At 40.0% G+C, this 25543-nt stretch overlaps 2 protein-coding genes across 7 annotated transcripts; one reads left to right on the forward strand and one right to left on the reverse strand.

Moving 5' to 3' along the window:
* The first annotated feature begins 4659 nt into the window (after positions 1-4659).
* Positions 4660-10799, forward strand: si:ch211-203k16.3 (angiopoietin-related protein 1). Its single transcript, XM_058613889.1, has 9 exons — positions 4660-4756; positions 5077-5320; positions 6227-6442; positions 7508-7627; positions 7720-7834; positions 7957-8094; positions 8973-9189; positions 9282-9477; positions 9873-10799. Exons 2-9 carry the CDS (start codon positions 5165-5167, stop codon positions 10017-10019), a joined length of 1305 nt encoding a protein of 434 aa, XP_058469872.1. The 5' UTR covers positions 4660-4756; positions 5077-5164; the 3' UTR covers positions 10020-10799.
* A 1321-nt stretch (positions 10800-12120) lies between these two features.
* snx9b (sorting nexin 9b) lies at positions 12121-25449 on the reverse strand. 6 transcript variants are annotated; one of them, XM_058613430.1, is made up of 20 exons: positions 25310-25449; positions 24018-24104; positions 22656-22730; positions 21871-22002; positions 21265-21342; positions 20194-20356; positions 18875-18910; positions 17309-17447; positions 16659-16743; positions 16387-16512; positions 16152-16269; positions 15934-16064; positions 15704-15807; positions 15505-15608; positions 15264-15341; positions 14977-15053; positions 14018-14107; positions 13573-13687; positions 13387-13478; positions 12121-13230 (listed from the first exon to the last, which is right to left on the reverse strand). In XM_058613430.1, exons 1-20 carry the CDS (start codon positions 25319-25321, stop codon positions 13183-13185), a joined length of 1890 nt encoding a protein of 629 aa, XP_058469413.1. In that variant the 5' UTR covers positions 25322-25449; the 3' UTR covers positions 12121-13182. The 6 variants fall into 6 exon arrangements, with proteins under 6 accessions (XP_058469413.1, XP_058469412.1, XP_058469417.1 ...); XM_058613429.1 differs by having other exon boundaries at positions 17309-17457; positions 18873-18910; XM_058613434.1 differs by lacking the exon at positions 21265-21342.
* Positions 25450-25543: the final 94 nt, after the last annotated feature.

The following is a 25543-nucleotide window of genomic DNA, read 5'->3' on the forward strand; positions in this document are numbered from 1 at the left end:
TGTTTTCGTAGTAGGATGGCGCTTACTACTCCTGGCACGGTGAGTCCGACACCTTTGACATCCATCTCAGAGCCTTAGCATCATATCCAGTAAAAAATCCGTGTGCAAAAGTAAGTGCAGCCTCACAGAGCATGACCGGACGCTGCTATAGTCACGGCCTATTGCTGCGTTTGTTTTTTTCTCTTGTTTTCAATTTGCAACTTGAGGAAACTCCAGGGAAACCAGATAACAAGTCAGAGGCTACTGAACAACAAATGGAACGTCAATAAAGCAAGAAATACTGTAAATTATACTGTTTTCATTAAGATTCATTTGAACGGTTCCAAAATCCTACCCCTATTTACCTCTCTCTCTCTCTCTCTCACCCTCTCTCTTGATTTTTGTATGTTTGTGTTTGTGTGTGTGTATTCTTGTATTTGTTACCTGTAAGACCTTTTCTGAGAGTTAAGCAGCACAAACCTGTGTGTACTGTATGTGTGTTTATTCCAGGTATGTCTCATGTTGTGGGGACCTACATCTGTTTTACAGCAGCCACATTACGGAGACTTGTCTTATTTTTGGGGACTAGGGTTAGTTTGAGGTTAGGGTTAGGCCAGTGGTAGTTATTGTTAAGGTTAGAGGAATTCTACAGTGAATGAAATGTCAATGTAATGTTCTCTGAAGTCATGGAAACCAGACTCTATGTGTGTGTGTGTGTGTGCAGTAAATCTGATGGATATGATTGCTGTGTGATCTGTCACTGTCAGGTATAAGGGCATGCGCTCCAAATTAATTTCTCTGTAAGGAAATTGATGCAAGTGTACGACGCATGGCGGCTGATATTGATTGATGCGTGTGGATGCACATGGCTTGTGGTCTAGTTTAAAGGTGGGCTTTAATAAACATTTTTTTATTCGGGTCACCCTGCAATCTGTCCGCTTAGATCCACAGCATTTCCTGTATATACAGCTGTTTGAAACCACACTTGACAGAAGTGTTGCAAATGAGAAGCTTCTGTTATCGTTCCTCTCAATATATATATATATATATATATATATATATATATGAAGAAGAAGAAGTCGTGGGTAAATAACTCAATCAAATTAATGTGAGTAGTGACACGGCAATTACTTAAAAAAGAGCTGAGTTGATGCTTTTTGCCTGCGTAGTCATCAGTCTTGCATGAAAGCCATTATAGGGTGAATGTAGACTGTTTGGTGTCAAGGCTTTGAACTCATCACTCCACACTGGGATACAGCTCATTTAGCACAGCAAGGAGTTGCACTGTACTCCAACAGTATTGTGGCGTAGCAGCAGGCATGAAGTGCAACAGTAAGCAGATCATTAGCAACAACAGTGCAGTGGCTACAGTATAAAAAGATAGATAGAGGGATGGATGGATAGATAGATAGATAGATAGATAGATAGATAGATAGATAGATAGATAGATAGAGAGAGAGAGGTGTTGACTCGAGCACTCACAAACAATTTACTGGCATTAGTCCATCTCTGCCTTTTTAGCAAGAGCATCATTATAAACCACTTACAGTCTCTGACGGCTTCTTTTTTTTATAATTACACCGTAGATGTGCAGTGTATAGTGGAGTATGAGGCTTTAAACAAAGATCGCTTCACTTCATCAATGCAGGAACCACATTTGCGTGACAGCACATTTGCCATAGCGCACACCATGCGACACTGACGATGAATGTCCTCGTCGCCTGACAGTCCATCTGTTATTAAAATGTCCAAGATATTTCACTATGCTATGACAACACTATGACAACAACATGAACATCAGACAAGGTCAGGCATGATGTAAGAGACATTTTTGGTTTTATTTTCTAAAGTGTAATAGTCCAAAGATATTCAGACTTTACAGTTGATTAATATAAAGTATCTCACCTTGGTAGAAGTTGAAGTCACTTTTTTATAATATTACTTAAGTAAACGTCTTAAAGGATATGACATTTACTGTACTTAAGTATCAAAAGTACTTTTCTGATATAAAATGTACTTAAGTTTTACTTAAGAAGTAAAAGTATTAAAAAAGTAAGTAGTTAGGATTGAGCCATGGTGGATCAATGGAAGGGTGAGTTGTCTTTCAACTGGACAGGTTGTGGGTTCAGTTCCTGGCTCTGCTAGTCTACATGTGTTCTTGAGCAAGACACTTAACCCCATGTTGAAGCGTGTGAATGGTAAAACTATAGTGTAAAGCAGCTCATCAAGACTAGGAAAGCTCTATATGAATACAGACCATTACAAACTCTTCTTCTTCTGATTTTATTTGGTAGTAACGAGGAACAAAGATAGTTGAAGGAAATGTAGTAAAAGTTGCTAGAAAAACAAACAACAACGTAAAGTACAGATACGTGAAGTACAGTAACAAAGTATTTGTACTTTGTTGCATTACAACACTGCTAAACTTTATTGTGGTCATCTACTGTATATATGAGTGGTCATTTCCATATAAAGAAAGAAATATGGAAAAATTGTTATAATATAATTGTTATAATTCCGGATGGTTTGTGTAACTTTTTTCCTCCTGGAAATATGGAGTGTCCAGTGAAACATTTTGAAATTGGATTTAGTTTGACTTTGCTCTCAGGTCCATTCTCTCTCTCTGTCTCTCAGAACACACACACACACACACACATGCTTTTCATTTAACGGTCCATATCAATTAGTTTCTTCTCCAGGAACCAGCTGTGTTTCTCAGAGCTTGTTAACCCCAGTGTGCGTGAGTGAGTGAGTGAGTGAGTGCATCATCCCCATCCCGCATCAGTGTCGAGAATTAGATGCTTTCCCCTTAGTAACAGTTATTTTTCTCCGTGTGACATTTGCCACTTAGTTACACATGATTGGTCTCACAGGTCGAGGCAGTTAGCCTTTCAGCAATAAGCGATTTTAGGTATATGTTTTCCCTCCTCTCTCCATCCTGTCACAATGTTGCATCACTCATATACGGCTGTTAGATCAACATCAACATGTGGCAAATAGCAGCTCAAGATAATGAGATGTGTCTACTTGCCTTTTTCATGTTCTAAAAAAAACCAAAACAACATAAAGTTAAATGCAAGTAGTAGTAGTGTTACATTATTTCAAAAGTGTGCATGTGAAAAATGATTTATTTAGATCAATATTGATACAAAATGTGTAAAATGATTCATTTGGGCACTGACAATGTTATAAAACACGTTTGTATTTCTGGCAGAGCATTGCCGCTCAGTGAGATTTCTTTTCTTTTTTTATACATCAAATCAATAATAAATGAATGAATTATTTAGATACTTAAAAAAAACACAACCTTGCAACCTCACACACCTTGTAGACTTCTCTGAATGTTCTCATCTGTATTGGCTCCAAAAAAAACAAACCCAACACATGCATTTGCACTTCAGCGGGGGAAGCACAATAATCAGCTAGAAAATAAAGACAATCAGGTAATTAAGTTGTAACACGGTGCCACCATGTGGCCTCACATGCACGGTCCCACTGCACACATGTCATCACATGATAAGAAAAAACATTTCATTTGGGATATTTTATATACATCAGAGCTGATATAGTCATATATCGATCAAAAGTAACAAAGGCCAAAATGATAAAGTAGTGTTATATATATATATATATATATATATATATATACGTATATATATATGTATATATATATATATATCTGTGTGTAGTGCTTTGAAGCCTGAGTCTGTCTGCTTTCAAAAATAACAAGCAACAATCTTTCAGAAGTCTCTCTCTGCAGGCCGTCTTTCACCGCTACTAAACTACTGAGAGTAATGAGGGAGACGCTTCAGGCATTGATTTAAAAATCAGCGTTGTGTAGTCACAGCACAGACGGCTGGTTGTAAAAAATGTTTTTTTTTTTCACAACAGTCACATGTTATTGTGCCCCAAAGACACAGCAGTCCTTCTACCATTAGCTGCTTAACGTCCCCACAATGAGGCCGTGTATGTTTAAGAGCCATAATCAAGTATATAAAGATGGAAAATGCGACTAGGCTATACTGTAATAGGATCAGTGTCCTTTATACTCCCACTCTCAACAGCCTTCATTATCACTGGCTTAGGTTTGGATTATTGTGCCTGTATGTGATGCCTATTTAATGTATGTACCAATGCTCAGAGCTCATACATACATGAGACATTTCTATTGGTTTATTATTCTTATCTTATGCTAATCTTTTTTTATACTTTGCACTTACATTTTTGTTCTTACTTCTGTTTGATTGGGTTGTATTTCTATTCTCTGTCCATTCACTGCTGCAACATGTGATTTTCCCCAGTTATCCGCCAATAAAGTCGAATCGAATCTCATCATACATCCTTTTCTGTTTAATAAAATGTCTGTTTCAATCCCTTTACAGCCAGATACTCACTTTATTTCTCAAAAGGAAGACGGTGCAATCCAAATATACAGTTTACTTCATATTGAGGAATATAATTAGATCTTATTATGACAGACAATGGTGATGAATGGTGCTCATACATTAAAAGGTTCTCACTTTTACAGGTAGGTTTCTTTTTTTCTGTCTGTCTGCCTCTCTCCATCCACCAGTCACTGTGAATCCTCTTAGAGGTGGATTATGGGACTAAGATACCTACACGGAGAGAGAGACAGAGATGGACAGAAGATGAGCATGAGGCATACAGAGTGAGAGAGACACCGATTCAGGAAGAGAGGAGAAGAAAAGGGGAAATGGGGAAAACTCCTCGGCCTGAAAAGGGCCAGGAAAGGAGTTGGAGATGTTGTGTAACTGGGGTGAGTACAAAACCATTTCCATTTTCTAAAGTTAACCTCACTCACTGTATCATTTCAGCAAGTACGATTTTGTAAAGTCAGACGACCATGCACACAACAACGATCACCTGCATGCTAATTAATCTGAGCTGAAGTCCGAGCCTCAGTTTGGCTGCTGACGTGTATAATCTCGTGTACAGTATGTGTGTTCACTGAGTGACTCCAGGACAAAGTGCAGTATTGTGATCACCTTTCTTTAATCTCACTTTCCCATCACAACAACAATAACAACAACAACAAATAGTAATTGAGTTGTTTTCCATTCATTTCGTTCACTGTAGGAAGAGCCAGCAGAGCACTGGAGTCCCAGCCTCGCTCTCACACACAAAGCGGGGACAGACTAAGGGACGAGCTGACAGGGTGCCAACAATGCCTCTCCTGTCCTCTTGTCTCACACAGCCTGGCTGGAGCATGTGCTCCGCTCTCTGCATCCTCATTGTGCTGCTCCCAGAGGCCAAAGCAGACAACGTAAACAACACCCACCACAGTGGTGGTGGTTCTCAGTGTGGGGAGTACACTAACCAGGTAACTGGCCGGATCGCACTGTACGCTCTCCTACTGAAAATCAACCAGTTCACCTTACTTTCAACTTCTTTTAAGCTGCGAATAGGGAGATGCCGCTGACCACACATCAGAGCAGAGCTGTTTTTGTCTGTTTTTAAAGTTTTAACTCATGCAAGGAAGAGAGATCTAGTTGTCTGTCTCTCAGACTTTGTGAAACCTCAAGTAAACGTTCTTTAAATGTATATTCAACTGCTGGCTGTTTAATTTTCATTTAACAAACTTAACAAAAAATGTCTCCAGTTCTTCCTTACTATGACTTCAACCTCCTCTCTACACAAACAGAAAAGCTGAGGCGTGCATGCTGCAGCTCCCATCTGAGCTTTTACAGAAGACAAAGAAATCACATTTTCCATTTACTATAAGCATAGTGAAAACACAGCAGGATGATATTCAATCAAGCGGCCCGCAGCAGAAATCAATTACTGTACTGGATTTTTCTTCATTTGCTCCTGAGACGAGTCACTTCTGCAGGATTCAAAAATAATGTTTCATTTCCCAGCCTATTTACGGAGGGAAGAGCAACTATAACAAAAACGTGCTCTGGCAGACAAAGTGTGTTTCAGCGTCGAGTGGAGGAGGAAGCTCTCAGATCCTTTATTTAAGTAAAAAGAATGGAAGATAAGTAAAGGTCCAAGTATATTTAGAGTGTGGCAACACAACTGTGAATGTATAACAGGTTTATCTTCTGTAGACAGTGAATTTAGGCTCCTTTAAAGGGTCACACAGGAAATCTGAAGTCTTTCAAATGGCTCATGCAGCCACACAAAAACAAACAAATGTTTTTTTGTGTTATCTGACCCGACTGTTGAAGTTCTTTTTTCTGAGAATGGATTTGAATCCATGTGTAATAAATAATGCATCAACCAGGTGATGGAGAATGGGATGTGTCGTCTGGTTGCCACGCTGCCTCAGCTGGACGAGCAGAGGTGCCCGGATATGTTCCGCTGCACGGATGAAGTTTCCTACTGGCTGCACGAGAACGAGGAGAGGAAGCAGCAGATGGTGGCGCTGAAGGAGATGATCTCCGTGCTGCAGGAGGAGCTGAGGAACCACCGTCATCGCATCAAGGTCCTTGAGCTGCAGGTGAGATCTCCATATTGACTTAGCAGGCCTGGGTCAGCTATCACTATCAATCCTTTTAACTGCTTTAAGTTCTTGAACTTGGCAACCCGGAGACTGCTTTTTGTTAAACCGACAACAGAACTCATTTGGAACGTAAACTGCAACAATAATTTCAGAGCCAGACTTTGTGTTAAACATTTAAGTCATATTTTATTCCCTCTGCTTCGGGAACTCTTCAGACGAGCCACGCGTTTGATCAAACAATCCTTGCACGTGGTTTCAGTTGAACTTCAGCAATAGCTGTCAAACGTGTGTGTTTGCAGCGGGAGGAAACACATCACACTCCTTCTTCACTGTAACCTGGTGCCTGGCCATCAAACTGGCTTCCCACCAACATGTCCTTGACCTTAGCCACTAACGAGATTAGCCTCCTACTCTTCCACGTGTTGCCTCGTGCGTCTCAGCTGGAGCAGTCAGCGGCCGACTGTAGATCGCTCATGTGAGGTTCATTAGAAAAGGGCAGAGGAGAAAGCTCTGTGAGACGGTGGTAATAGCAGTTAGTGTGATCCTCCATGTCCACGCTAGGAATAGACGGACAAATACTGACTTTGACTTTGTGTCCAGTTTGTCCTGAGAGCAAAGCAACGGTCATGTAGCCTATTTCCGCTCATTTTTTAACTCAGGAGGTGATGTTTGTGGTCCTGTTTGTCCGTCTGTTGTGTTTTTGAGCAACATAACTTGAAAAGTAAATGGTGAATTTTGATGTCATTTTCTGGGGATGTAGGATACGGATACATGTTTTTTTTGTTTTTTTTTTTAAGTGAGATTGATGAGGGTATTGACACTATGTGAAAAATTGAGTTACATTTTATATGACAGTTTGAATCCTGTCAAAATGGTAGAAAGCCAAAAAAAAAATATCTACAAGATAGAGATTTTAGATGAAACAACTGCAGTGCATCACGAAGACCAATCACATATATTATTATTATTATTATTATTATTATTATAATTTTTTACTTTTAAGTCTGTTGTTATAGTTTTTTTCTTTACACAGTCCTCAGTTCTATGTCTTTATGATGTCAGAGCGAGGAGAGAAACCATTTGAACATCTCCTTGGAACAGCGTTTACATGAGCTGGAGGTGAACTACGCTGAGGCCACCACCCTGCTGCACCTCCAGGGCACCCTGATCTTGGACCTACAGGTACACCTCATCTCTTCTGTCTTCCCCAGTGTGTAAAACAATTTTCTGAGCAGACGCAAACTCATTTACTGACTGTTTGTCTCTCCATTTAGAACCAAGTCCACAATCTGACACTTTTGGTGAATAAGGTAAAAAGAAATCCCGGTTGTTTCATCAACATTGTTCGTCCCAACCCTCTCATGAGCGCTCAAGAAGCCCTGCACCCAGGTACGTCTCCAGAAAGCTCCCATACTTGGATCTACCAGCAGATGGTGCCTAACTGCACTTGTTGATTCACTCGTCCTCCTCCTCCTCCCTCTCTGTTGCCCTGTGTCCCATTCTTCCTTCAGAGCATCAGCATGTGAGGAACTGTCCCGTAGACTGTGCTTCTGTCTACTACAATGGAGTGAGGAGATCAGGCCTGTACACAGTGGTGCCGTCACTGGCAGGCATGCCTGTGGAGGTTTACTGTGATATGGACACAGATGGTGAGTTGTACACGTGTTTACATGGAAGCAGCAAAGGTGTAAAAGTGGCTTCGTTTTTCACTCAAAATCTCAGTTTTAAAATACATACACTCCACTTGTGATACAGAGTAATGTGCAGTGGAGCTGTGTGGCTTATAAATAATGTTTAATTTTAGATTATATGAGAAATAAAGATGAATTTCTCTGAGCTCATGAATCATTTCTTTATAGGGGTTTCCACTTCTCACAGGACAGTGTCAATACATTGTAAAAACTGTAATATACTAATACTAAAATATGTAAGAATAAAGTCTGTATTCTAGCTGTTTATGGTCTATATGACCTAGTTAAAATACAATGGTTATATTTAGTTTTAGATCATATCTGGTGTATTTCTTTGGCTTTTTAAAAGCTGACATAGGATATTTACATGTCAAAAAACAAAAATTAAATTAAGTACACTGAAATTCTGCTCTAACACAAATTGTAATTAAACTGTTGTTTTTTGAGTTTTCTTACTCAATTTTATGTTGATTCCATGTATTTATTTATGTCATGCGATAATATATGTTGTGATTTGGCGTTATACAAATAAAATTGAATTGAATAAAACCTAGGTCACTGCAAATGAGCCCTTTTGCCAGATCCATGTATGTCAGTTTCATTTATTTTAATCAAAATTTTATTTAGTTATTTGATATTTAAAAATCCTTGATACCATGTCACAGTATGACAATATCCAATATCTAAGCCTAAATCTTGTCTCATGTCACATTATTGATTTAATATGGAAATACTGCCCAGCTCTAGTGTGTATCTGACCTGTAGTCCTTTAGCTAAGCCCAGGAAAAGTCATGATGTGCTTTTTCCTCTTGCCATGTCTCTCTTTTGTGCCACAGGTGGAGGCTGGACTGTGATCCAGCGGCGAGTCGATGGCTCAGTGAGCTTCGACCGCAGCTGGGGGGAATACAGGGACGGCTTTGGTGATCTGCACTCCGAGTTCTGGCTGGGCAACGACCACATACATGAGCTGAGCACACAGGGAGATTACACCCTCCGCATTAACCTGGAGGACTGGAGCAACAAGCACAAGCACGCCCTCTACCGGAGCTTCAGGTCAGGCCCGAGAGAGCCAGTCGATGAGAAACACATGTGGAATTTCTCTCCCATTCCTCTGTAAATGTGTTTATGTGTGTGTGTGTGTGTAGTGTGGAGGATGAGGAGCACCAGTACCGTCTCCATGTGTCAGGCTTCAGCGGCACAGCGCACGACTCTTTCAGCTGGTACCATGACAAACAGGACTTCAGTACGCCAGACAGTGGAAACATCTGTGCTGAGATCTCCCACGGCGGTTGGTGGTATAACCAGTGTTTCTACGCCAACCTCAACGGCGTCTACTACAGGGTAAGTACACAAAGAGAGAGAGACTCACTTCAAACCAGTGGTTCTCAAACTTTTCACACCAAGTACCACCAGAGAAAATATGGAGCACTTGATGGTGTAAATGAGCCGAGCAAAATCAGATACAGACTTTTATTCCCAATAAGTTAATTTGCTCTCTCATCCTCCTCCTGAAAATTAGATTAAGATGGAGCGAGAGATAAGGTGACTCCAATTATTATTTCATTCATTAATATTATTTTGTAATTTTCTCCCTGGTATATAAAGTAGAACAGTATTTCTGATTTCCCACCAGAGGACGTTTGCGTACCATTGGTGGTACACATACCACTGGTTGGAGAACCATGGCTTTAAACTGTTCTGTTAATGAAAGCTCTGACTACTTCCTGATCCCACAGGGAGGCCATTATGCCCCTAAAAGCCGGGGGCCGCTGGGGCCTGACGGGATTGTTTGGCACTCCTGGAAAGACTCTGATTATTACTCTCTACGCAAAGTCACCATGATGATCCGACCAAACAGCTTCCGAACCCGATTGTCACCATGAGCCGCTGTTCCCTTGGCAACGGTTCACATGCACCAAAAAAACACTTTGACAATGAAACTGCACATCGTTGGGACACCGCACCGACGGCGACACACAGTAATTGACAGCACTTCAAGTTAATGGCAGCGGATTTGCAGTGAGTTAAGCATCAGGCTAACCTGTGGGAATGACATCTCTGCAGCTATTTCTGAACCGACATCATAATGCAAATATGCACAATTTTTTTTTTGGGAGCCATTTCTTATTTTGTACATATCATTTTTTTACCTTTAGTTTGATATAATACATACTGTGTATACCATTCATAACAAAAAGGCAGATTCTGTATAATTTGTATGACAGTGTTATGATGTGTTAGCACTGAGATCTTGTAAGACGAGCGTTTAATGAACACTTTGCACAAGTTGGTGTTACGTTATCTACATTATGCTGTATTTTGAACAACTTTGAATTGAATGAAATGTGTACACTTAATTTAAACAAGTGTTATTGTTAATTCAGTTAAATGTATTCTATAAAAAAAGAAGACTTTGCCCTTTTGATTTAACCTGTGCTACCGCGACGCTGTGTATACACATACAGTATGTGCTGTACAATAAGCAATATGAAACACAACAAAAGGACTTAAGTTATATGATTTTAAAGAGGGCCAAACAAGATGCCACAAGTAGCATAATAAAGCATGTATACGCACTACTATTTGTGGCATCTGTGTTACTTGTTTTCAAATTACATCGCAGTGGCAGGTTTGTGTCAATAGAGCATGCACGTGTCAGGCAGAGGTCAGACCTGTAGGTCAACACAAAATGAAGCGGTTGGTTGTGGCAGGCTCAATTTTTTCAATCTCTTTAACAATCAAAATGACAGTTATAGAATACTTTGAAGATTGAATACATATACAGTACAGTAGTAGTAATCAGGCTACTCACCCCACGTGCAATATACTGTGATTTTACACAAATTCAATATACAGTATATATAATAGTTCAATATGTTCAATCTTTGTTTATACTGTAAATAACAAGTCCATACTGTATATATGCTGGAAACTGTCGATAATGTACATTCTATTTTAAACTTTTGTTAATATCTACATTGTATTTATTATCTTTACTGTCTTTGCTTCTGTGACAATGTAAATTTCCCCACTGCAGGACAAATAAGGGACTATCTTATATGTATATATATATATATATATATACATACATACATATATATATACATACATACATATATGTATATATATATACAAATATATCTACACACATACATACATATATATATATACATATACACACACACACATTATTATCATTATAATATCAATAGCTGAATTCATTTATACAGAACTTATCTTGACTGTTACTAAGTGCCGAACAGTTTTGTAAGGTCAAATAAAAAGTGCTTAACAAGAAATCGTAAGACAAATTTGTTAAAATCCAATCAAGCAGTTGATTAGAAGTAAAATAATATGAGAATGCATATATGCTGTGTGGTGTTCACAATCTCTTGCTTAGGGACTTTGTGTAACGCACACATGCAGCTGCACCTGATGGCAGTCAGAGCCCAGAGTGGGGTAAAAGGGCTCTTTCACTTCCTCCTCTGCAGAACAGCACAAACACACTCTTTGACCCCTCGCACAGGCTGCCGACTCATTCTCATTCCTGTCCATCGCTGGCGCAAGAATCTGCTGGTGCGAATAAGGACTTTACTGTGAGACAGTCGGAGGATGTTTTTTTTTTTTTACACTTTGAATGACGCCGAGAACAAGATGAGGTCTCTTTTCAAAACACACTGTGCACAAACACGCAGAACAACCGACCCAAGTCCAAATGAATATAAATCATTGTTTAATAAATCAAACACAATTTTTTTTGCTCCTCTCTGAGTTGCACTTTATTGAAAACACTTCTATACATAAAATAGTATCTCAGTGACAAGAAGCACCTTATAGGTCCAGCGGAATATATTTACTATATATATTTAATATATATATATATATATATATACATACATATATATACATATATATAAACATATATATATATATATATATATACATACATATATATATACATATATACATATATATAAACATATATATATATATATACACGTATATGTATAGTTTTCATGTATTACGTGATAAGAAAAGAATAAGTGAATAAGATTAGTGACTGATTGAAAGCTGGGCTGTGAACAACGAACGAAAGAAAGAAAGAAAGAATGCATACTTGACACAGTCCATGTATAAAACACCACAATCTGGTCAAAAAGAAGACAAATACTCTTCAAACTGCGGAAAAGGAATCGTGTTTGATTTGTGGCTTGAACGTATGTTGCTAAAAAGAATAGACCTGACATGAGCATCATGTGACTGACGTTTTTGTTTTCCTGTCCTGAAAAGTAAACTGCTGTGTCGTCATCCCCTGGCTGGAGATGTGTGGGGGATATTCAAATAACTCTTTTTGTATCCGAGTCATAGGGGTCAAGTCACGTGGGCAAGACAGGAAGGAGGTGGAGCTTCCTGTTAGCTTTTGAGGAAGTGCAGGAAGAGAATTTTATTTTCTTTATTTTTTTAAGAAAAACTCCACTGATTCCACCTGTAATGACACAACTCTTGAATAAACTCAGCAGTGTCTGACAAACACGCAGTAAAGCTCTGATATGCTGCCCAGCCTACCTTTAAGCTTTGGTTTGTACTGTGGGTGCATAAGTACACAACAGATAACATTTTTTGTTACATGTGTAGATCATTTTAACGTGAAACAAAGGGTGAAAAACTGCAGTTAGTTTAGCTTTAAAACAACGTGAGCTTGAATTGCATTAGTAGAATAAAACAATCTGTGTCCGCAAGTGTAGCTTCCCGTGTGTCACAAAGTGAATGGACCTTGCAAAAGGAAAGGATGTGTGTAAATATTGTGTCTCATTCTGCTCTCGCTGCTGCCGATCCACACAAAAAACTGCCACAGTCTCTTTTATCTGCTGCGCGCACGCTCACTCACTAACTGTTTGGAAACGTCTGAGCACAGCGGACAAAACGTAACAGCGTGAGCTGCATCTGTTGGCATGAGTGATAACAAAAGAGACGAGGCAAAGGCAAAACAGGGAGAGAAGTGAAGACGAGCTGGTGTTTTACTCTTTTCTTGTAGTGCGAGACGTTTCACATCGTGGTGAACTGACTGTGTGCTTGTCTCAGTTTGGCAGCAATCTGAGGAGTGAAAAGAGAAGAGAGCAGCGTGAATACACACTCAGAGGGTTTAGCATTGTGCAGCTGCCCCAGGGGTCAAGGCAACAAAGAGGACAAAGTGATATGGACTCAAATTCACTCTGATAAATAGTCAGTAAAAAAAAAAAAGGCCTTTACCGTCTCGTAAAACTTGACTTGCTCCTCCAGGTACAACTGCATGACCCTGTTGTAGTCGTAGATACGGTTGTTATGGAAGTGGTTCATCTCAGCTGAGACAGACCAAAAGAGAAATGACAGAGATCAAAACGACACTTCACGGTGAACAGCACAACTCTATTGCCTCTGGCGGAGAGAGTCCGGTACCTTGCAAAGAGTAAGACATCGTGCTGACGCGTTTAGACATGGTGACTTTTTCCTGAACGCTTATTTTACTTGCGGCCACCAGCTTGTCGCCCTCCTTCACCTTCTCTATGGCCGCCTGCAGGAATAGAAAATAAACAAATAAGAAGGGAGACTCGAGATACATTGCATTAGGACGGTAAATCATCCAATCATTTGTATCTAGAGCACCAGCACTTCATGATCTGTTTTTATTTGAATCCACATTTAGATCAGATGCATCAACATACCTATATTTCACTACGCACCACACACTGGCAAGTTACATATTTACAATGGGTAAATATCCGCGAGTATAAAATTACAAGCCAGTATAACTAGTTTGTGCTGTAGAACCAATTGACTTAAGGAAACTGCATTTAAAAACAATTTTCCTAATAAAACACATTGTATTTATTTCTTAAAGTACCTTGTGGACACCAATGGTGTCTGGGAAGCATCCAAGAAGACCCTTGTATTCATTGTTGGTCTCCATGAGGAAATGGAGATCCTTCTTTGGCTGGAAAGAGAACAAACAAAACCAAAAGAGAGATGAGAGGGTGAAAAAGGGTTTACTTACGGGAGGTTAAGCTGTTACATTTAGATGAAGAACACAGGAAACATTATGTCACACGAGTTCAAGTGTCTCACGTGAAACTAACACACCATCTCCAAATTCAGCTGAAAATCAAGTGATATCCAACTACTTGCACACAAGTGAAAACTCTAGATTCATCTCTTCATCTATGGAGCGTCTGCGGATAAAACAGCAGATACGGAAAAGCAGCCTTTGGGCTCCTGAGACGAATCCATGTTCAAACAAAGGCTTTCCTCAAGATCCTCTTAACTGTATCACAGCCGTTTCTAAAGTGCTAAATGCTAAACTCTGCAGGAGCGCTGACGAGGCAAAACCTTACCAGATAAATTCCTTCCTCTCTTGCTGTTGGGACATAAAAAACAAAATAAAGCCCAGGGTTTACAAAATACCACACTGATCTGACTAGAAGAGAACTAAACAGCTAAGACACATTCAAATAGTAGATTAAAACATGGTTTAGGAAATTCTGTAGTCATTACTCCTTCCTTTAGTGATACACATGTCAGGAACAGGACGCTGAGGTAAACGGGTCATGGAAGGGGACATAGCTATGACGTAAACACCGGCTAAAATAAGGAAACGTTTACAGATAGTACAAACTGTTGTGAACATTAATAGTAAACACAACAATGTGGTTGATAAAAACGTCCTGAAATAAACTTCAGGAAACTGTTTGAGAGACGGGGAAACATCCCTATATATCAAACACGCATAATAGGGTGGACTTTAATGATGTTTGGGTGAGATTATCACAGCAACACAAAAGGAAACACCAAAGAATCAGAATGTACCTGCTCTGCAACCATCTGCGCTATCTCCTCGTACGTCTTCCCTGCCGCTGTCATGGCGTCAGTCAGGACTGACTCACCTGGGGAAAAAAAGTGTCATAACTCTTGTTTCTCAAGAGAACTTGTTTGTCAGTTGGATTAAAAAGGAGATTTCTAAATCCTGGCAGAGTAATCTGCACCCGCTGTTACACAGTGATTTTAACAGGCTCTGATTACAGCATCATTTTGGAGGAGTTACCAAAGAGAGCAGCAAATGCCTGTATGTTTTAAGATAATATTTGCATTATCACCTTGGTATCCGCTGCTGGTGAAGACAGAGGAGAGGTTTTGGAAGGCTTTCCCAATTCTCTGGTACTCTTTTGGCAACGCTGTGTGTGTGGGGACACAAACAAAGTGTAAATACAGTGTTTTAAGTTGACAAAATACTCAATCTAATGATCACTTCTTCTAATGTAAACAGTAATTATGGCACAAAGTGAAGGTGTTAGCCTGTGTGGACTAAAACATGTGTTCTGTGCAGCGTTTCCGTACGGCCTGTGCATCTCTTCCAGTGCTCATGTCCCACAGTGAGGATTTCCTTCACTCCATCATCCATGGCTTTGGTGAACCTGCTGAACTGCTCACACTTCTGTTCCCTGCATAAGAGGAGCGTACAGTACACGCATTACTGTGGCGTTATTCAACACATAAAGAAGCCCACAGGGACATGGTTTGCAAAGTTTAAACTCACACTTCCAAGGGATCTAAGTCTGGAGCTTCCGGCTCTATCGTGGAGAAGATCATCACTCCCACCGTCTCGTCCTTCTCTGCTTTTCTCTTCCCCGTCTTCCAGTCCTGAATGAAATCAGTCACTTATTTTTAATTACACAGTGAAATGAAACAGCAACAATGTCAAACAAAATGGAGTAATCACAGATTATCCCGTGTTAAATGTAACCCAGAAGAAATGCATTCCGACACCTTCTCATCCTTGTAGGTCAGGAAAAGCTGAAAAACATCACTACAGGAAACAATGGGGTGCCTGCACATCCTGGTCATCCATCCCTGCAACCGCTCCATGCGCATCTTAATAAACTCCTCCTCAAAGCGCCCTGGGAATGCAGCGAGTCGGACAGTCAACAGATTTGATTTACATTAGCGGAAAAATATGTGCCTTTCTTTTACAGTCGCCTTCTTACCTGTCACCTGCTTGTCCGGTAAGGACGGGATAGGGATGGCTGAGCCAAATTTGTCGAGGAGCCGCTCGTACAGCCAATCAAAGTGCTTGTATCTGTGGTTGACTGGACGGTTTGTGGTCTGCAAATCAATCAAATGGAGTTTAAGTCATGTAAACTCCAGAAACAATTCTTTCTCCCCGTGGGAAGAACAAGATACAGGTTTTCAAAAGGCTGGAAATTGTCACCTGATACTTACATTGGGCGTGACTTGATACTCAATGTAGCTCTTGAGGCCGTACATCTTTGTGCCTTTTTTGGGATCTGCCACCACACAATCTAACTGAGTTTCTGGATAAAGCCACACAGGACCAACTTCTCCCATCTAAGCATGAAACATAAGGTTTAGAAAAAGTGTTATTTTATAGCATAAAACCACAGATCAAGGTGGAAACAAGAGGAAACTATAAAATGATGTCACAAAACTACGGAATACAATGCTTATCTCAAAGGTTTTTGGAGAGAACTTACATAAATCGCAAGCTTCTCTTTGCCCTTGACAAGCTGCTTGCACAGGAGGTAGAGCTCTGGACCAGATTTGGAGAACCCAGGGAACCTGAGGGAAAAGGTTGACACTTTGAAAAGTGGAAGCTACCGATCTTTAGGAGAGCAGTCTGACGAATACTGATGTTGCTCAAGGAGGCTGCATGTTCCATATCTATGTCAGAAGTTTCTAATTTCTACCACTGTTCCACTGCAGACACTAGGGCTGAACGATTTTGAACAAATATCTAATTGCAATGGTCATTTTTTTATTATTATCAATTTAAACATATTTCAAATGATTACTGGGCGATATTTGTGCAGATCTGTGAGAAACAGACATGTTCCCTTCAGTCTGTAGAATAAGATATGTACAGATCAAGACAGTAATTGATCTAAAATGATATTTTGACACACATTTTGGCTTTAATAAATAGTGTACCTCCTGTGATTTGAAAACTGCATTGTGATTTTGATAAGACTTCAAGTCATTGTTCAGCCCTAGCAGATACAATTTGTCATTGTGGCCCCTAAAAAAGTGAATGTTATATTTTAAGAATGATTCAGACATTAATGGAAGGCTCAGTACTAGAACGTAATTGCTCAGTAGCACAGCCTCATGCTTTAGTAAGTCTTACTTGTTGAGGGAGATTTTCATTGAGGTTGCATGAGCTCCAGCTCTCTGCATTGCTCCACTGTCTCCAGCTTCTGAATCGGCGTAACCGCCCGTGGACTTCACGTCATCCCACTCATCATCCCACTCATCATCCTCTGCCCCTGAGTCCACACATGCACGCACGCACACACACACAGAAGTTGTTTTGAAAATGCTGACACAAGAAATGCAACTTCCTCTCTTGTGCTTTATAATATAACAATGCACTGTACTGTGGGTAAAGAGGTTTCTCGACAAGCTGACTTTAAGTCATTGTGTGAGAATATATGAATTATTTCAGTTGATTAAACTTTGCTGATTATTTTCATGACTGTGTTGTAAAACCTACTAAAAAAGAGGCTGCACAAGCCTGTTATCACATTAACAAATTACATTTTACACCAACAAACAAACATTTGTAATGAAACCCTATTAGTTGCAGACTTTGCACTTTGCCCCAGTTTGGATGTTTAATGAGTTCAAGATTTAATGTTGGCAGTTCCATTTTGTAATGCAAAACAAATTCCATGCACACTTGAGTTAACGTCATGCTTGCACAGTGCAGACACTCTTCAGAGAAATCAGCAGCCAAAGGGTTAAAATGGTTCTTACATGGAATTCATTTGAATTTCCCTTTCTGGTAAATAAAGACTTTACTGGTAAAATATCATTGTCAGAATACAAAATGCAGCCTGTAAAGCACAGGACATGATTCAGACACTAGTAAAAGGGAAAATTCTTAGACATGTGTTACATCTGCCTGATATGCAGTCAAAATGATTACTTTTTGAAACATAGCATCAGAGACAAGTTTATAATTCACCTGCTGCACAATCTGACACAAACTCCCCATTAAACACTACCAAATATCATTGAAGTGTGAGAGACGTACGTGTTTTAATGCTGTACTTTGACCTCATAAATCCACTGCATGTATCAGACAAACACTGATATCCTGTCACACTCTTAAACTACATATCACAATGAAGTTATGTTAATGCCATGTTACTCAAGTATGTGAGGTGCATGCTTTCATGAGTGTATCCTGGGGGGGGGGGGGGGGGGGGTCATGATCTCCATTGTAAATTGAATAGGATTAAAATGACGTCACGATCCACCATCACATCAAAAGGTGGAATCGACGATCTGCATGACCGGGGTGCAGACTCTCACTGAAAGGAAACACACCTCAACGGGTTCTGATTTAGTTTAGTATTTCCAGGCTTTCATCAGTGCTGTTGCTAAGTACACGAAACCTCTCTGTTATGATAGAGATTTTAGAAATGTCCTTTGCTAAATGTTGGAGTTTAACAAACATGTTCTCGGATTTGCTGAGGCAGATTTTCTAACAGTTCTAAGCCACTGAATCACACGTTCAGTGAAAAAAAAATCGAGAATCGAATCAAGGATTTGGAGAATCGTGACACCCCTAATGCATCCTAAAATCATTTGCAAGAAACCATCATTCTTCATGAGTACCTACTATCAGTTCACACACACACACACACACATTAGGAGAAAACCTTCCACCACACAGAGCACAGGATACCTGTGTAATCGATAAGGTAAGGATATGGGTAGATGTCTTTGGTGAGAGAAAGAGAGGAAAAGTCTGTTAATTCTGCTCTTCTCCATTCACCCCCTCTTTTTTTCTTTTTTACCAAAACAGCAGGAGAATGTAAAAACAGGTCAAGTCGTTTATCCGTCTGAGTCATGAGTGAGACCAATGTTTCCAGTGCCTGGCAAAAACAGAATCATGACTTGATAGTCCTCTAACACACTGAAGCAGCTCTGGAGAGCGACTAATTGCAGACCGTGAAACATAATTTGCAAATAATGACTCCATGCTTTTTAGTTCCAGATTAGAGTGTTTACTTTATATCCTTTAAATATCTCCGTATCGAGGGAAGATGAAGGTCATAATTGTCAGTATTCCTGGTTTAAATTGCTCAATACATGCTCTACTTGGCCTACTCTATATTTCAGTCTGTGTAAGATAACGTGTATAGTCTTGCTGCTGAACATGAAGATCATCTTAGAAGTAGGACACTTGCTTCATTTGCTGATAAGTTTGTGTATTTCTTTCCTTCTTTAATCCAAACAGGGACATTCGATCTAGCCCAGAGAACTTTGTAAACAGGATGTATTCTCAAATACTGACTATTGTCTAATGTAGCAACATCTGTTACAAGCAAAACAAGCAGCTCAACAAGAAGAGGATATCTGACTGGGCATTTGTGAACACCACAAGCAGCATGATCTTGTTGCACTGCAGTGCAGTGTCACATTTATTTCTCGTTCACAGTACTTAATGAACTGCATTGGGATTGCAGAGGACACGGCCATAAGTCTTTGGTTTGGACTTATCCTGTCAAACAACAGAAAGTAATACGAATGTATCCAGTGTAGCATTTATTTCCACAATTACAATTATTGTTCCGCTTTGAATAACAGCACTAAACGGTGGAAGTGCAATCAGAGAGAGGAAAATAAGGGATATCACTTCTTCGAGTCTGCAACTGATGGTTTAACAAACCATATTGGTATCTATAGTCTTGAAAAATTAAACTCGCTGCAGCATGGCAGACATCACCTTCTGGTCACATGACAGAGGTGGCATACATCGCTCTATTGCAGCCTATGCTTAGTGAGTTTACATGATATCTAGCGTTTTTTGATTATATGTTTTTCTTTCTTCCCGATATCCTATCCAGTGACTTTGACCAGTATGTGACCTCTAACAATGCAGAATATCATAGCGGCTCATCCTTAAAGAAAGTACTTATTTATCAATGACAATAAACATGTTCAAATGTGTATTAACACATAATTTGAACAAGGCTTTTGACTGAAAAGCTGTGTCCTTACCTGGGCCCTGGTAAGCCTGAGGGTGGCCGTGTGATGCGGAGTTCCATGGGTCAGGAGCACTCTTCCCAGTCTGGGTGCCCTCCGGATTAGACGCCCAGTTGTTGTTGGAACCCCCTGATGGGTCTGTGTTCCACACTGACCAGGGATCATTACCGTTACTTGCCTACAAGAAAGGGAGGGATGAAGGGAATGTGAGAGATGAAGGAAGAAAGGAAGGAAGTACAGAGTATGGAGAGGAGTAAGAGAGAGAGAAGGCAGAGTGGAGTCCAGCCTAGTTTGGAGTCTGTTTCATGAGAAGCTGACAGTAGTTTTAAAATAACATGACCTCAAAGCCGAGCTGGCCTATAACAAGAAGTCTGTTAATATAATCATTCACCTTAATGGCGATTTGATGCTTCATAACACATGAAAACAATCCAAAACTGGGCTTTAAAAAAAAAAATACATACATAAACAAAAACATTCCCAAGTCCACACATCCTTTTACAGTACATGAGTTTGTGTGTGCTGTATGTTGGTTGCACTTAGCTTGATGCAAACAAAACACTGCTATAATGCAAGGGCATTAACTTCACCATGTTATGGACATCATCATATCAAAACACATTAGTAAGGAGCACCACTCCAACATCATTCAAGATTTAGGAGCAACTTTAGTGTACATTAAGAGACATTTTATTCAAATGCAAGTCAAGCTGACCAAAAAAAAGGACGATTATTGACATTTATGAGAATCTGATCATCATCATCTATAAAGTAATGGCAGCAATTTGGCTGAATGAATCACCAGTGTGATAAGTCAATCATGTACGTGAGATGTAAGACTCATTGACACTGAATTGTAAACTTTTTCACTCTTGCGCTGCAAGACAATGTAGATGAAAGATGTGCAAATCATTGGTGACTTGACTGTGACTCCATTCTGTTGTGAAGATGTGAGCTCATGCTTTCTTCAGGTTGTATTGTAAAGGGGGCCAAAGCAGACCAATCAGAGTGGAGGTGGCTGGGTGAATGTGGGAGGCATTGCATTCGGGCCCCTGACCACACCCACCACCCCTATGTAGCGGTTACCTCATCGGGGGACGAAAGATAGGGGGAAACTGGGGTGTCAGGGGTGTCAGGTTGAGGACTCAAGCCCCCAGCATCCACCTTGAGGGGGAAAAAATAGTGACATCATCACAACGCGCCAGCAGTGACGGTTAGCAGGGATTGGTTAAGGTGATGGCAGACAGCGAGAGGGTTAACGGCTGACACATTTCCTGCCGTGACTCAGCCTCTTACTGTGCACATTTCTACTGATCCAGCAGTACGCTCACTTTTGTGGCACTTCCTGTCTGCTGACGGGGGGAAAAAAAAAAATCTCTACAGCCTCTTTTACTCCTCTTTCTATCTTTGTGAAGCTTGTGGGTTCACACAAGCCGCACTGGCATCAGTAAATCTCTCATCGCTGCTTTTTCTTCAGAATCCATTACATGTATGTTTGAGTGAGAGAACAAAAACACGGCAGATGTGCTACGTGTGTGTGTGTGTGTGTGTGTGTGTGTGTGTGCGGCGTTACTATATCCACTTCACTTTTACTTCCACATTCTGCCCAACTTGAAGGAACTAGTGACTACTAATTTTATACTGAAAATATTTTTTACGTGATACTTCATGAAGTATGGGCGAGCACAATACCTGGTTTTGTGCAGGTGCCGATGCGGGAGCATAGGCATCAAAGATGGAAAGGTCTTGAGATGCGACATTTCCAGCACTCGGTGTGGGTGCTGTGGTTCCTGCTCCTGGGAACGATGGAGTCTGATGACCAAACTATAAATAAAAGAATACAAGACAAAAACAATCACTTCCCATTAGGTAAAAAAATATATATTCCACAGTGATCTGATGACTTTTAAAGACACATTCTTCTGAGGTTATGTGATTGTGTCTCCTTGGCATTCCCTGCTTCCCTGTGTGAAGCAGGGAACCAAAGTTTTGGTTTTACAGATCTAATTTTTTACCACTGGAGGGACCACGTCCTGTTGTTTTTCACTGGATACTACATAAGCCACTCATAATTAGTCATTAGTGCTTTTCTGCCATTTGGGTGCAGAATCAAAACAATCTGGGGGCAGCTGGAGAGGTAACGTGAGGTCAAACAAACACATCCATGTGAACGGTTGAGCAGAGCTAAGCAGTTAGATAATATCAGTCTCTCTCTCTCACATACACACACATGTTGTAGTAAGTTAGGGCAAACTGTTAAACACACTTCACAGTCTCTTTTAATCAAGCTCTTTCTCTCTCCGTTTCAGAATGTCTCATGAGTGAATCATAACCCCATGGTGAAATCAGAGCTTTTGAATAAAACTTGACACAAACACCCCAATCAGCAAAACACTGTAGGCAGCACATCCTGTTGTGATTGTACTTTATGCTGTGCCCGATATTACCATCGTACAAACAGGGACTGTCGAACTAACCTCAATATAGTCTTCTGGCACCAGTCCAACCTCCCCTCTGGAGTTCTGTGCTTCAATCCAGCCTCCTCCAATATTCTGAAATAGACACATTGGCGTGAATTACTGTAATTGGTTAAGATGTCTGCACTGCATGCACTCAAGCACACAAGACCAGGTTAATGGGGAACATCCGATTAGAGATGAATCTGGGAATGGATTTATTTCCATTGCCATCTCTGCCTCCTTCTACAGGATTTTTTAAATTGAACTGCTTTCAAAAATACTTTTTTGGGGCATTTAGATGATCTGATCGCAAGAGCACATGCTTTGCAATTAGAAAGTAATTCAAATTCCGCCCCTGTCAATATTAATCTATTAGCAATTCAAACAGATTCCCTCAAATTATAAATGTGTTTCTCCAATCACCATTAAGGGAACAGCAGGTTTTCCATTTGACAATAACCAGAATTACCAAGTATTCATAAACAAACGGAAAACTGGAAGGAAAGTGTATTCTTCCTTTTTGTTTGAAACGCAGTAGGTCCTGACTGGACTAATAATACAGACTCTGATTAGAAAACAGAGCAACCTTTAAACTGTTGGCAGCTCTCTGTCATGACTTCATGGTCACGCCTTCTTTTTTCCCTGTTTATTTTTTCTTTTGACACTCACTGTTTAGTGAGATCATGTGACATAGACCTTTACAGGACTGACCACATTGAATAAATAGCTCAGGGGAAGCTTCACAAATATTTAACTACAGGCTACAGAACACAGCAGTTCCATTTGACTTACTAACATTTGAGGAAGAAAACAAAAAAGAAAACAAATTGAAATTATTCTGACATTTAAATCAGGTCTTCCTAACCTCTTCCACAGTGTATGTGGAGGATATACTTAAATTTCCTGTTGGGATTAGGGTTGTTATACAAAATTCTGTGGTGTGCACAAACCAGTACCAACAATTTTTAAGGCATAATAAAATAATGAAAACATGTATCAAACTGCCAAAAATGTACCTCTCTGCCATGTGTTTCGATCACACAACGAAACATGATGATTAAAAGCTCAAGCTCAGTTGATATTGATAATTATTGTGATAAAATGTCACATAATCAAAGATTACGTTAAATTGGAATCCGGTTAATTGTGGGTTTAAACACGATAAACACAGTAACAATTCACACATCTGAGGTTAGACATTTTATAGATATGATGTGTTGTGTCTTTGCAGTGTTACTATACAGTGCATAAACATAACGATATATACTGAACCTCTGTTATACTAAAGTTTAACCATGACACATACTGTTATTGAATTATTACCCAGCCCTACGTACACATATTCTTATTATGATAAATAGACCGCCAGTATTGTGTTACCTGATTAGTGACCGTGATTGTCTCGCCTTCTTTTACCGTCAGTTCGTTGTTTCCAGCCTCAGCAGTGAAGTCATATAAAACCTGTGCCTGAACACAATCAAGAAGAAAACATGCACACACAAAAACTTACTGCATGTTTGTTGGACACTTTTTTATTAAAGGCCAGCTTATGAACTTATTGTTGTACATGTATGTTCAACCAATACAAGTACGCATTAACCTCCTCATAAGTAGGGAAACTGGACAAACTCGTTCTTTTAGAACGGTCATGCTGACTCTAAAGTTAACAACAGTATCAACAATAAACAAAGCCAAAAAACATTGTAGTTTTGGTTCAGTCCCCTTCTCCTGGGGCCCTAAAAACACACACAAACCTGTGCAAGGTTATAGCAGTAAAAATGCAGTGCATCCTCCCTTTTTATTGACTGTTTTTCAGCCCTAGCAGCTCATTTATTATCATAAATTTGACTAAACAAATTAATTTGAACAGCTGCCTCTAATCCAAATTACAGTCAAGTGTTATTGAAACAGTGACAACTTTGTTCCTTCACCATCGCAAAGGAATGTATTTTGTCTTCCTTGAACAGAGACCTAGTTCTTTAAACAGAGAACAACTTGAGAAAAAAAGCCACTGCCTCAGCTGTGCAGGCTCAGGGAAGTGCAGCACTTACGCTACTGCTTGATAAGTAACTTCGATGACCAGAAATAAGATTTAAAATATCATAAAACTGCATTCAAAGTTAGATTCAGTCTCACTCAATTACATTATTTTATTATAATAGAAATACTCATAGGTTGCTAGGTGTAAACATACTAACACTATGTCTAAGTCTTCCAATAATGATGGTAAACAATAATCCCTCTTCCACATTGTGTGTTCAGTGCTGTACAAAGCACTAAATGACAAAAGCCACACACAGCCCAAGGACTACACTTCCCAAGATGCCCCGGGGGAAGAAATGACCCGCACTGGAAAGGTAGTAAAATGTCACAAGACACTTTCTTTATGAGACACATTTTCCATTTACAGCAAAAAAACAACAACAATCTCACTCATATTACAATTTTCTCATTATACGTTGTTGTGAACGTCTGTAACACACTATCAAAGCAGCGTCCCGAAATGTGTTTTTGAACTCTTCGTGTTTGTTTCCCCAAAGCAACAGGCTGCTTCACTTCAGCAGTTCCAGACAGAAACATGAACCTAGAACTCTGTCAGGAGAACATGGAGGACGGCGTACATTTGAAGGAGGGGGGACGTGAAAACTGAGCATGGAAGTTGTCAGCCTTACCTTTAGCGCCATTGTCGGAGCTTTGACCAATCATTACAAAACAGGCCCTGTGGTTTTCAGGATCTCCAGTCCTCAGCTGGACATTTCCCCCCGCTGCTTTTCCACCGCCTTCAGGCGAAGAAAACACGGTGGTTCCTCCCGGTGTACAGCCGCCGCAACCACGGAACGCTAACACACTTACTTAAAAACACTGTTGTAGTTTTCCTTTTAAAAACAAAACAAAAGCCTGGGGGA

Source organism: Solea solea, chromosome 17, assembly GCF_958295425.1.
Source record: "Solea solea chromosome 17, fSolSol10.1, whole genome shotgun sequence".
Lineage (NCBI taxonomy): Eukaryota > Metazoa > Chordata > Actinopteri > Pleuronectiformes > Soleidae > Solea > Solea solea.